Source organism: Taudactylus pleione, unplaced genomic scaffold, assembly GCF_031769625.1.
Source record: "Taudactylus pleione unplaced genomic scaffold, aTauple2 ptg000242l, whole genome shotgun sequence".
NCBI lineage: Eukaryota > Metazoa > Chordata > Amphibia > Anura > Myobatrachidae > Taudactylus > Taudactylus pleione.
This window is the reverse complement of record NW_028284644.1, coordinates 10,885,267-10,899,223: the sequence shown is the minus strand read 5'-3', so window position 1 is coordinate 10,899,223 and position 13,957 is coordinate 10,885,267. Positions and strand designations below refer to the sequence as shown.

At 46.9% G+C, this 13,957-nt stretch overlaps 1 protein-coding gene across 1 annotated transcript; it reads left to right on the top strand.

Annotated features, from left to right (window-relative positions):
* Positions 1 to 1,158: 1,158 nt before the first annotated feature.
* Positions 1,159 to 12,533, top strand: LOC148516763 (uncharacterized). The gene is given in 6 exon segments (XM_088479629.1): positions 1,159 to 1,240; positions 9,717 to 9,809; positions 10,118 to 10,389; positions 10,457 to 11,399; positions 11,402 to 11,975; positions 12,398 to 12,533. Coding segments are annotated over 6 exon segments (2,100 nt in total).
* Positions 12,534 to 13,957: the final 1,424 nt, after the last annotated feature.

Genomic DNA, 13,957 nt, shown 5'->3' with positions numbered 1-13,957 from the left:
TTTATCCTTTGTAGAATAATCTACAAATTTTACTATTGTTGGTCTTGGTCTATCATTAAGGCCCTCCCTTACAGGACCCAGTCTATGAGCTCTTTCTATTCTCAAATCAACCATATCATTTTGGAGGTTTAATGCAGGCACAATTTTAGTAGTGACATAATTTGCTAAAGTCTGATCTGGGACCGTTGCTGGTATACCTATAAATCGTAAGTTTTTCCTACGGTCCCTATTTTCTAAATCATCTATTTTGTCAAGGAGCCATTGGATTTGCTTAGAATGCATTTCCATTGTATTTTGTGTAGTCAATGCCTCATCCTCCAAGTCACTGAACTGCTGTTAAAGGGTTTCTATTCTAGTAGTATTTTCAGCAATTTTAGCCAATGCTGAGTTGAGTGAGCCCTGGATTATATCCAGTTTTTTATCTATAGTAGGTAACAGGGTTATGGCCCCCTCATTTATTTGAGGCAAATTACCCTCTAGTCCTTCATTTTCTGGGGGGCGAGTAGGGGTATTAAGTGGCGTAGGGCCTCGTTTTTGTTCTCACACCAGGGAATTCTGGACTACCTTACCCCCTCTGTGTCTTTGTTTACCCATTTCCGTATTTTGTGAGTTAGAGGATAGCCTTGTTCCACTCATCTTTGAGATGTATTTCTCCTTACCACACAGACTCTACTCTAAAAACCCAATCCTCCTATACCGAAGAACAGAAAATTATGCTAGATTTCACAGTAGTGGCTTCACACTTTATACTTCTAATTCAATATGGTATCAATAACTGTTTACTAAATCCTTTAGACTTCTACTTTACTAATTATACAGATTTAAGGATTAGTAATCATCAAACATTATATGAGCTCAGCTTGTCCATCCAAGGGGCAAAGGGGTATATAGAGGGAGAGGAAGGACAGTCACCGCTCTATTCACCACAACTGTGCGATATCATGTTATCATCATTCCAGTCCCACCAATTGTCCAACCCATATTATAGTCCAGATTATCAGCACCCAGCCCTTTTGATAAAATCTAGCAGAGACAACTAGATTGCAAGCATACCTTGCTGTGCTGAGGTTTCAGATAAAGTTCAAATTTTAGCCCCAACTAAATGCCCCATAGTGAATTCATATAGTATACTTGCGTGCCCAGTCCTCTCGTCCCACTATGGGCTATCGCTCCTTGTTGCCGCTTAATTTTTCCACTCCATTTTTCCACGAGCTGCCCAAGTTCGATTGTTGTTCTAGAGGTAAGTTTGGTCTTCTCCCTAGTAGCTACCGCTCACATGTAGTCTCCGGAATCTGCTGCAAATGTGTCCCGTCTTTCCTTTACTCCTTCTCTGATGAGGACAGGGGTGTACGTGTGGGGGATACAGTCTCTCCTCAGCGTGAGTTTCTGCCGGACATATTGCCTTGCTCCAGCAAGGGTCGCTGCAGCCTTATACGCTGCCTGCTCGCCCCAACATGGATCGTTGCCGGTGGCTTCTCTACGGAAATCTGCGGGTAGAGATCATCAACGGTGGAATCGTGTGAGTACAGCCTTACTCAAGCCAGGATCTCTTATATCCTGCCTGCTCACCCCAGCATGTCTCTGTTGGTGGCCTCTCTATAAGGAGCTGGGCCAATCCGCCTCTCAGTAGCCGGTTCTTCATATGCTGAATGTGGCTTTATATAATGCCTGCTCGCCCCTGCTTGGGTTGCTGCTGCTAGTCTCTCTGTGTGAACTGTGGGGAAAGGTATTAATCTGGGGGAATCGTGGGGATGCAACCTTGCTCCAGCAAGGGTCTCTGCTGTTGGACTTTCCTACAGCGATTTCCTATGACCCATCTTAGGGTCAGACTCCGGTAGACTTAGGGTCAGTATCAAAAAAACGTTTGAGCTCTGGTATCCTCCAGCACTAGCCTCCTCTCAGCAGCCAGTTCACACACGCTGAGTGCGGCTTCAGCCGTTTGCCTATCCCCGGGGAGCGTGGTCCGTACGGCAGCTCATTAAAGCGCAGCCACAACCATGTGCACCACCCACCGGAAGTCAAGTTCCTATTATACAGGTTTAAAGAAAAGATTAAATCATTTGCTTTGTGCGTTGGTGTGAAGATGCATGTGCAGCATTTCTTTAAGTTCAATATTCTTTGCTCCAAGCTTGCCACCACCTTTCATTTGTACAGTATGTTATGCCACCCAGCTGCATTTTACCACTATAGACATTGTATTGTACTCATTACCTGCCAGCCGTACTGCATACTGTTGTTACATGGTATAAAGTAGGGATGTGCAGGCTCGGATAGGTTCGAGTTTGCACGTGGAGTTCGGATTTTTCCCTCCAAAAAAACGGAACTCAGAACGAGGCAAAACGTCATCTTACATGGACGAACATCATCATTCCTGGACAAAAGTCATCTTACATGGACGAACATCATCATTCCTGGACAAAAGTCCAGGAATGATGATGTTCGTCCATGTAAGATGACGTTTTGCCTCGTTCTGAGTTCCGTTTTTTTGGAGGGAAAAATCCGAACTCCACGTGCAAACTCGAACCTATCCGAGCCTGCACATCCCTAGTATAAAGGTGCCTGGCCTAAAGACACACAGGCAAAAGAGAGATAATTTCAGGTTCAATATTCTTAAAGTATTCAGCTTAACTTAATGTATTGCTCTGCACTTTCCTTATCCCTCCATGTCTATGTTATGGCACCAAGCTGCATTAGACTCTAAATTTATCAACATTCGTGCTGGTCCCGATTTGCATTCTCGGGTGATAATATCACTTTTTTGCAAATCGGGAATTTACTATGAATAAAGTCGGGTGATTTCTTCGTTTTTTCTGCTTGAAATCGGGTGGTTTAATGCCGCAAATTTGGCCGTTTTGAACAAAAGAAATGATATCACCATTGGCTCAATTCAGAGGTACTTTTCACTTCTTTAATGCAAATCGGAAAAAAAACTCAAAACACACACACCGTGAAAGTACAATTTTATTACATACATAAACACACACATACTCACCTACATTACCAGGAGTGGTCCCCTTGTCCAGTAGGCAGAGGCGGGCTGGGCTGGGGGGCAGGGTGCCAACTGCTCCCTGGGCCAGTATACTATTAGGCATTTGGGGCCGCACAAGCCAGGAGGCTCAATCGGAATGCATAACTATCATTCTCTGCCTGCCTCCCGGCCGCCGTGACTCCTCTCCATTCTCCACTGTTCACTGCACTGCAGTGTACTAGAAGCGTTGATTGGTGGATTGTGCTGGCCACCCACCAATCACAGTTGTGGGACTATCTAACACTGATTGGTGGATGGCCGGAGCTATTCACCAATCAGGGAAAACTGCAGTGAAGCGCGCTCGCACAGAGAGCTGCTGCGCTGCCAGAGAATTAACACTGAAGTGAGTTTACAGTGCAGCCAGCACTGTAGACTCACTTCAGTGTGTTCGGTTTCTTGCAAGGGGCACAGCATGGGCAGAGCAGATGGAGCTCATGCTCCAGAGCCGTTTCCGTTAGGGACATTTTATAACAGACTGCCGAGATCGTGATGAGGGCATTGTCGGGACTCGGCAGCACCCATGCACTGTGCACAGGCTGGCCTCCTGACCCCTGCATCTCTGGCTGCATTAGTACTGGAAGCACGGTAAGCAGTGCGCACCCTCCTCCCTGCTGCATTCATATTGACACGCTCTGTGCAGTGTCCTCTGTGTAGTGTTACTGTATTTTAGTGTTATTTTTTCCATGTTGGGCTCTCATCTTTGTGTTTTTGCCCTGAGTTCTGTTATGTTTTACTGTATTAGTGCATTCAGGGTTCCCAGTCCCACCTCCACACACTGCCCCTACACTGCTACCCCATCCAATAGTGCCCCAAGACTGTTCCCACATCTCATACTACCTCAACAATACCACCATTCCTCATATTGCCCAAAACACTGCTCCCACTCCTCATACTGCCCAAAATACTGATCCCGCTCCTCATATTGCTTCAACAGTGCTCTCACTCCACATATTGGGGCAGATGTATGAAGCTGTGGTAAGTGATAAAGTGCAGAGTGATAAACGACCAACCAATCCGCTCCCACCTGTCATTTTTCAAACACAGCTAGTAACATGACAGTTGTGAGCTGATTCGTTGGCCGTTTATCACTCTGCACTTACCGTATATACTCGAGTATAAGCCGAGTTTTTCAACACAAAAAATGTGCTGAAAAAGTACCCCCTCGGCTTATACTCGAGTCAAGTGTAGCGCTGACCGGACGGAGTTCGGTCAACGCTACACACTGCCAAACACACAGCCGCCGGAGCCAGCAGCTGCGTGTTTGGTGTAATCAGCAGCCACTGAGAGTCTGTCAGACTCTCAGCGGCTGCTGCTGCTCCCACTGCGGGAGCCATCTTCCGGCTTCCGCAGTGGGTGATGGGAGACACGTCGTCATGACGACGTCTCTCCCATGCAAAGCGGCCGGAGGGCGGGACCAAGAGCGGGAGTTACAGGTAAGTGATTTTTTTTTTTATTCTTGTCACGTCTCTCTCTACTGGGGGGTGGGGACTACAGGGGGCACTACCAGGGGGCGATTACTGCAGGGGGCACTAAAAGGGGTATTACCACTGGGGGAACTACCAGGGGGGGATTACTACAGGGGGCACTACCAGGGGGGAATTACTACAGGGGGGGATTACTACAGGGGGCACTAAAAGGTGGGATTACCACTGGGGGAACTACCATGGGGGGATTACTACAGGGGGCACTACCAGGGGGGTATTACTACAGGGGGGGATTACCACTGGGGGAACTACCAGGGGAGGATTACTACAGGGGGCACTACCAGTGGGGGATTACTACAGGGGGCACTAAAAAGGGGGATTACCACTGGGGGTACTACCAGGGGGGGATTACTACTGGAGGCACTGAAAGGGGGGATTACCACTTGGGGCACTACCAGGAGGGATTACTACTGGGGGCACAACCAGGGGGAATTACTACTGGGGGCACTACCAGCTCCTGCCATTTCCCACACTAGGCTTATACTCGAGTCAATAAGTTTTCCCAGTTTTTTTGGGTAAAAGTAGGTACCTTGGCTTATATTTGGGTCGGCTTATACTCGAGTATATACGGTAATCACTTTCCAGAGCTTCATACATCTGCCCCATTGCCCTAACACTGCCCTTAATTCACACTACTCCCAAAATATTGCCCCCCCTCCAAATATTGCACACCTTCAAAATACTGCGCCCCCCCTACCCCCTCCCCCCAAATACTGCTCCAACACTGCACCCTCCTCCAAAGACAACCCCATTTCACAATGGTAATGGATAGATACCCTTCTGTTTCTGTACCATGACATCAGTTACTGTCCAGCATCATTCTCTACCATCCACGTGGTCATTGAGGGGGAATACAATCTTGAGCCCAAAGCGTGGCAAGCGAAGCAAGCCTGCAAGGGTACAATTGTCTTCTTCTGGTGGACTGTATGGGCAGAAAACCGCACTTCCACCCTCACTGCACCTCACTTCCAGGTACAGAAACAGATTTATACACTACTATTTCATAATTCAGCCCACTTCACCCTCAGGCCCAGTGTTGCCCCCTCAGTCTACCCACATAGCACCTTCAGGGTAATGTCTCACCTGTTAAAACTGAACATCCCCCAGTGGGCCCCTAGTGCCCCAGTCTGACACTGCCTCTGCTAAATTTCTGTCATCTCAACTTGCCTCCACACGTTGGCTATGCCAGACACACCGGTATTATGGGGGGCGCCATAACATGCGCTTGCTCCAGATGCCACAGCTCTACGCTACACCTCTGAGAGCAGGCGCTATCGCAGTGGTGCAATCACTGATTTTGTGTGTGTGTGTGTGTGTGCTGGTCCATAAAGAAGCAAAAGAGCTGTCATGGCAGCAGGCATTGTAAGCCACTCCTATGCCATAGGCTACCATGGACCTACTGTGCCATAGGCATATTGTGTCATCATAGTTACTTGTACAAAGGTGGACTAGCACACGGTTCACTATAACTTAGTAATATGGACAATAAACCACTAGCTTTATAGTTTTGTAAAGTTCATAATAGTGTTCTTTTAATTGAGCATTTTATTGTATGATCTGCAACGGCTACAGAATTAGCATATTATTCCATAGGAGTTGCGTGCAGTATCGCAGCTGCAAAAGCATTAGCGTACATATCTGAATCAGGCGCACTGTTAGCAGTGTACTATAAAGACGAGGCACTATAAACAGCATTACACAATGCCAGTCTGATTATTACTTTTAAGGGGGTTACCAGCTTTTTATTTATTATTTCTGATTTTTTTTTGTTGTGTGTGTGTGTGAAACCAAGCATCAATAACAGAAAAAACTCATATATATGTCTTGTCATCACCCATAATGAGCATTCCCCCTTGTCACGTCAACCCCTAGCGTGTGAGCAAAAGCAGGGTAGGTCAGTGATTTCACTATTACATGTAAAGCAGAAAACCTCTCTGACCTGCAATAGGTTCAAAAAGAACATATGGTCGGGGGGGGGGCCGCATAAATGCTTACAGAGGCTCGCTGGGTCGGTTGGCAGGGTGCCATCTATACTTGCCAGGGCCGCTTGCATTCATTTGCTCCCCAGGCTAAAAGTTGCCAGCCAGCCCCTGCCAGTAGGCATCCAAGGTCTTCTTAAAACAAAAAAATGAAAATTATGATCCACGCAACACATAACAACCAGGATGGTTGTTATGTCCCGAATGAGATGCTCAGACACGGCTCTAGCCTTTGCAGAGTCGTATCTGAGTGTTCATTGGCTGAGAGAGGTGAGTCCCCACCTCTCTCAGCCAATGAACGGCTCCTCCGTTGAAGTCAATGGGGAGCCGCAGGTTATTAAAGTTCATTCTGTGGTTCCCACCATTGCGTGGCATTCATTCAGTGCCGGGAGAGGGCTGGGGGAAGCCCAGATAGTGACGGAGTGCCAGACTTACCCCCAACTTGCTATTTGGAGGGGTGCCATGCGGGCATGCCTCCAAATAATGTCACTTAGGGGGCCTATGGTAATTAGGCCACACCCCCATTTTCGGTATTGGCCGCTATTAACTGAGCGGGCACAGGGTGCTTCGACCCCTAGAGCCGGCCCTGCTCAGGTGTAAAGTATTTCTCACAATAATTAAAACATCCACAACAAATTTGAATGTAATTTATTGTGAGACTAACAAACATTTTACACATGAGCAACAGCTTGGAGATCTGGAAATTGAGAACTGTTACCGGTCATGAGGAGCGACTGTGAGAAATACTTTAGTACAGTATTCAGTTTAGCATTACTGTTATTCAGGGGTCTATGTACTAAGCAGTGATAAGAGACAGAGTGACAAGTGATAAGTGATAAGGTGCCAGCCAATCAGCTCCCAACAGCCATCTCACAGGCTGTGTTTGAAAAATGAAAGCTGGGAGCTGATTGGCTGGCACATTATCACCTCCTTATCACTTTTCACTGTCTCTTATCACTGCTTAGTACATAGACCCCACAATCTATAACATTTACAGTATAATACAGTTCTATCTGTAATCTGTTTGCATTACTGTTATTTAATCTGTAACAAATTCTGGACAATAAATGTCATCAATTAGTATTTACGTACACTGTACTGTATGTCACAGTACAGTATGCACTGAATAGTATTCGTTGTACAGTATTTTGTTGTACAGTATTTTAATATAAGCTACAGTAGCCTACAGAAAACCTGATAATGGCAAATCAAATGTTGTGAACAGTAGTGAACTGTACTTATAACAAATTTATTTTATCTGTTTCCCACTATGCACTGAATCTTTCAACAATCACACTGAGTATACTATAAGGAGCAGTTTGTTGGGCCGGAGAAGGAAGAGTAACTGTTGGCAGTTATACAGTAGCTGCATTGAAGAATGTAAGTTTGTAATACTGTACTGTTTGGTACTCTGTAACAATACAGTACAGTAGGTGGTTATAAATACTGTATACAGTAAATGTAAGTTATTTACTTTCACTGCATGCTAATGTCATAGAAATATGCAGTGGTTTAATAAAGATTTATACAGTCTACTGTTAAACAATAGTACTGTACTGTATGTCATTTTAATATACAGTATTTTGTCTGACCTACACAATAACTTTTTTTGTTTCCTGTTTCTGGTCACCATTATGCACTGACCATTGGCAATAGTATCCCAATCTGTATACAGTATAGAACTCTGGACCATAAAGCTTATCTATAGTACATGCTATACCATCCTATGAAGACCCAGCATTTCCAAGCTCCCAAAATAGTGCAAATTTTGCAAACCTCCAGCTCTGTTTGTGAAAGGTTATTTTTGACCCCAATTTGTAAAAATTACTTTAGTTTAATTATCAAAAAAACTATTTATTGTACAATCATTTTTTTTCTGTACTGATGAATACTGGTAAATTGTGGGCTCAGTAGACTAATACAAATAACTTTGACCGTACATTAAATACCATACAGTAATCAGAAAGCTGCAGTACATTGTTACTGTATGACAAACAGAGTAATTGAATAAGATCGGCGTGGGTTAAACTTCGAGTCTGGGGGCTGACTTGGGTAACACCATGTGACTTAGTTGCCCTATAGGATAGGTATGTGTGTTTTAACTAGGTGTGTGGGCTGAGACAAAACCTCTTTTGTTCCTGTCTTGGCAGAAGATAAGTGCTGTGCAAGATTGTGCTATTTAATTGTGTTTTTCTTGCATTCTTCCTAACTGCTTTTCTGTGTCTAGCTCTTTCATTCTCTAGTCTCCCTCACTGTTATTCTTTTTCCGTCTTCACCTACTCTCATCTTCTTTCCTTTCCCTTCCCTCTCCTCCTGTGCATCTCTTTCCCTGCCTTCCTTCCCTTGCTCTGTCATCTAGTATATCTCCTTCTGGAGCCCCATGTCCCGCCCGCACCGCTCAATGTACCCCCCCCCCGCCGTTACCTGGACGATGCCAGGTCCCCTCCCGCTGCCGCTGCCTCATCCAGCATTTTAGAATGCGGGTGTCCGCCGTGGCACTGGCGGCTTCTGAAGCTGCCGGCTCCATTACTGCTCCAGCTGCTGGCTCTAATAGGCGGGCGGGTCAGCGCACTTCTGTAGCTGTGCCTGCCCGCCCGCATGTCCCGGCTCGCGGCACTGCTGCGGGCTATTAAATGAGGAGGTGGCCGCGGGTTTGAGATCAGCCCGGTCTCGGGACCCGGCTCGGACCTCCAGGGTAAGTAGGGTCCGCAGAGGCCCTTGAGCCAGAATTGCTTAGCCGCCATTTTAGTGATATAAATCAGAGCTTGCTGCAGGTGGGCTCTGCCAGCAGCTCTACAGGGAGGGATAGCTAGGCTCAGGGTGCCAGTCAGAGTGGTGGGCCACAGGTACAAGGGGCTTGTCTCAGTGTAGGGACCCCCTACATGAATACGATTTCAATGCCCATAAACTCTGGGGATCCTGCAGGTGTTTTAAATGTCATGTCCTCCATGGCCACGTTATTTGCCCCTTTTGTGGCTGCCTTATCACAACTACCTGTGGCCGGGTCTTCAGCTTGTGCGCCCCCGGCAGCTTCTACGTCTCATTTACAATCACCCATGCCCGACCAATTTCTGTCAGCAGTGCGCGCATTTGGGTCCTTAATAGCGCAAGGTACCTCAGGAGCGGTATCTTCCCTGGTTTTGGTCAATTTAGCTGTTCCTTCTTCTGCACCTTTGTCTGCATCTGGGGCTGTGGCGCCAGATGCTGTGTTACCCTCTGTTTCAGATGGCGATGCCAGTGACGGTCTCGTGGATGCAGCTGTGGACGAGGAGGTGGCTTCGGTTGATTCTTTGGGTGGCGAGCAGCCGAGTACATCAGGTGGGTCTACTTATGATGAAAACGATGACAGTAGCAGTTGTTGTTCCTCTTCATCGCTAGCATCTGACACCAGCAGCTCTGCCAGGGCGCGCAAGCGGGCTGCTAAATATGCTAAACGCGAGCCCGACCGGAGAGATAAGTCATATAAGCATCGTCATTCCCGTTCGCGCGCCCTTCCCGCAAACGTTCTAAACGGTCACTGGGGGTCCGCTGCGATAATACAGCAGTTTTGCACAGCTTGCGCCCATGCTGTAAGCATGAGGTAACGAATGGCCTATACGTGGACATTTTTGTGTTCACTGACAAAGCAAAAAAGGATTTTAAGGCAGCCAAGACTAGGGGAGGAGTTGGCATGGACGCTTTCAAGTCTTTTAGTAATTGGATCGTGGGTTTCTGCATGTTTACATCATGCTATTTAATAACTCATACTGAGGAGCACTTAAATATAATCAGGTATCTGCACCTGATTAATGGCATGCAGCGTGGTTCCTGGGGGTTTGCCTGGCGGGCTTACGTCGAAGAGTTTCGTCGGAAGCAGGATGGCAGGCCAGTCATTGAGTTTGGTGGTAAGGATGTGGAGGTGTGGCTAGAAGTCACTCAGCCACCACGTCTTCCAGTCGAAACTCCCCCTATTCGGCGTCCAACAGGACTTGGCCGTTTTTCCGCTCAGACTCAGAATAAAGGCAAATGCTTTGCTTTTAACAATGCCACCTGTACTCAGCGGCAGCAGTGTCGTTTTCATCACCTCTGTTTGTGTTGCGGCGGAGCCCATCCCGTGTCCAATTGTTCCCGACCGGCTGGACAGCAGTCTTCCAAGCCACCCGGGAATGCTAGGGCTAAGTAAGGCATCATCCCCAGTGCGTTTGGATGCTATGATCAAATGGTTGGGTTGGTATCCTAACCTTGAGGATGCGCGGTTTTTGTATTCCGGTTTTACTTTTGGTTTTCGGTTACCCATTAGGGGTGAGGTTAGGGTTGGCCTCCTGGGGAATCTGCGGTCAGCACACGAGTTACCTGATGTCTTAAAAGCAAAAATTCAGAAGGAGGTAAACCTAGGGCGAATGGCAGGCCCATTTGAACAACCCCCGCTGGAGGATTTGATTCTTTCTCCAATGGGTGCTGTCCCCAAGAAGTCTCCGGGTAAATTTAGGCTCATTCAGCATCTGTCGTACCCATCAGGTTCAACAGTGAATGCTGCTATACCTCCGGAATTTTGTTCGGTGGTGTATCAGTCATTTGACGAGGCTTTGGAGATGGTTAGGTCGTATGGACCTGGTGCTCTCATGGCTAAGATAGATGTGGAATCGACTTTTCGTCTACTTCCCCTGCATCCTGACTCCTTCAGGTACATGGGGATTTGCATTGGCGACAGATATTTTATAGACAAGTGCTTGCCTATGGGATGCTCTGTTTCCTGTGCCTTTTTTGAAAGATGTAGCACCTTTCTTCATTGGTGCGTGGAAACTTCTTGTGGGGGTCATGGGATAGCTCAATATCTCGATGATTTTCTGTGCGTGGGTCCTGCAAATTCAGAATGTTGTGCTTTTCTTTTGTTTTCTTTACGAGCTCTGTTTTTCCATTTTGGGGTACCGATGAGAAGACTGAAGGTCCTCTCATTTGCCTATCATTTTTGGGCATCGAGATTGACACCTTGGCAGGGGCTTGCAGGCTTCCTCAGGACAAGGTGGCAAAATTGCTCGACACAATTGCGACATGTTTGGCGGCCAACAAAATTTCTTTGCGGCAGGTGCAATCGATCCTAGGTCTGCTGAATTTTGCCTGTAGGGTTATCCCGATGGGCAGAGTTTTTCGTCGAAAGCTGGAGCGGTCCACGGCTGGGGCGTCCAGACCACACCATATGGTTCGCCTGTCCTCCAAAATCAAGAGGGATCTGTCCGTTTGGGCATCTTTTCTTGACAAATTTAATGGTGTAGTGATTTGGATGGCTCCGGTTGTTGACAGCTTTCAGCTGCAGCTTTTCACAGAAGCGGCAGGTTCAACGGGTTTTGGTTGCTACCTTTCCGGGTCCTGGTGTTTGGCACCTTGGCCTGAGGAATGGGTGTGTTTGGGTCTCACACGGGACCTGTTGCTCCTCGAACTCTTTCCAATCATGGTTGCATTGGAAGTGTGGGGTGAGTGTTTGCGTGATCGCAGCATAGTGCTCAGGTGTGATAACCTTGGCGTTGTGCATGCGATTAATCGGCAGTGCGCCAAATCATTGCTAGTGTTGCGAGTTTTGGCACAGTTAGTCCTAACTTGCTTGCGCTGCAATATTTCATTTAGAGCGCGGCATATTCCTGGGGCAGAGAATGAAATTGCAGATGCATTATCACGGTTTCAGTGGCCTAGGTTTCGATCTTTGGCCCGTGGGGCTGATGCTACTGGTGTGCTTTGCCCCTCTTATGTTTGGCAGGTCATCAAGCCGGCATGGAGGGCTTAGCACGCCGGTCTCTTGCCCCGGGTACTTTGAGAGTTTACAGCCAGGTTTGGGAAGAGTGGGAAGAATATTCCCGTCGCCACAGGCATGGTGGTAAGAGCAGGCATCAGTTGATGCTTTCTTTTATTTGGCATCTCTATGTCTCTGGCAGATCCAGAGCTGTGGTTTCGCGTTATTTGGCCGGTATTTCAATTTTCTTTAAGTTAATAAGCCTTCCAGACCTGACAAAGAGCTTTCTGATTCAGAACGCCTTGAAAGGTTGCGCCCGACAAGAGATGTCCTATTGATATTTACTCCTCGCAGCCATGGCGGATTCGGTTTTTGAAGTTGATCTGTTCAAACTAGCTTTTTCTATGGCCTTTCATGGGGCTTTCCGGATTTCGGAGTTGGAGGCGGCCTCCAAGCGAACCGATTTTGGGCTCCTTCGGGCGGACGTTCTGGTAGGGGAGAAGTCATTGCTTTGTAGGCTTAGGAGCTCCAAAACTGCTGTTGCGGGCTCTTGGTTCCTGCATGAGGATGGTTCGCCATTAACCAAATACCAGTTTGGTTGGGTTTTGAAGCGCTGTCTCTTGTGTCGGCCTCCCCCCTCAGGGGTGCAGCAACTTCTGCTGCTTCAGCAGGATTTTCTGTATCCGAGATTAAGGCTTTAGGCCATTGGAAATCCTCCAGTTATAAGAGTTACATTCGGCCTCTGCATTGATGCATTTCGCATCTAATAATGTTATGTTTATTCGTTTGTCATGTTATTTGTTTGTTTACCTTCAACGTATGTTCTTGTGTGTCTTGTTTGTCCTGTGGCAGCGGAAGTCTGGAGGCATTTGACCTTTTATTTTTTCCTGAACTGATGGACCTAATTTGGCTTATTGACATCACTAATTACAATGAATATGTCCCTCAGCAAGTTTTTCGGTTTTTCCTCCAGCCGAGTTATCCGTGTTTCCCTGCTTTCCCCCTCCTCCCCACCCTTATGTGTCTTTATGTTTGCTTTGAATTGGCACTGAAGCTTGTCTAAATTTCAGCCTGGCAGCTGGTTACACCAATATTTTTCTTTTTGGCAGATCCTCTGCTAGTTAATTATAATTGCAAATTAATTTAATTTTGCATTCTTTTTTCCCCCTTCAGGTGCTAAAATTGACCCTCTCAAAATATGGATTATTGGCCACTCCTATGTTTTCTGGGCTGTTAAATTCATGAATGCTTGTGGTGCTCCTTCCTTCCCTTGCTCTGATTGTGTGCGGTGGATTGGTGTGAGAGGAATGTTGTGGCAGGCCTTGTGTCCTAAACTTTTAGAATCTGCAAGGCATTTTGGGACTTCCGAGGTTTTGCTGATTCACTTAGGTGGAAATGATCTTGGTAAGATGACTGGGTTGGAATTGAGGAGATCCATGGCCGACGATGTGGCTAGGATTGCGTCAGCATGGCCTTCTTGTAAGATTGTATGGTACCTCGGCTGGTCTGGCGTGGTGTACAGAATGGTAGGGCGATTGATGAAGCCAGAAAGAAGGTGAATGCAGCAGTCGTAAAGCAGGTGTTGGCCTCTGGTGGTGGTGTTGTTGTGCATGACAAGATACGTTTCCGGCATGCATATTTGTATAGGAGGGTTGGCGTTCATTTGACTGAGGAGAGGGTTTCGATTTTTGTCGAGGATCTGTTCCAGGTTGTTTCTTCAGTATTTTAGTTAAGGTATGGTGGCGGTGCGTTGGTTCTGTAA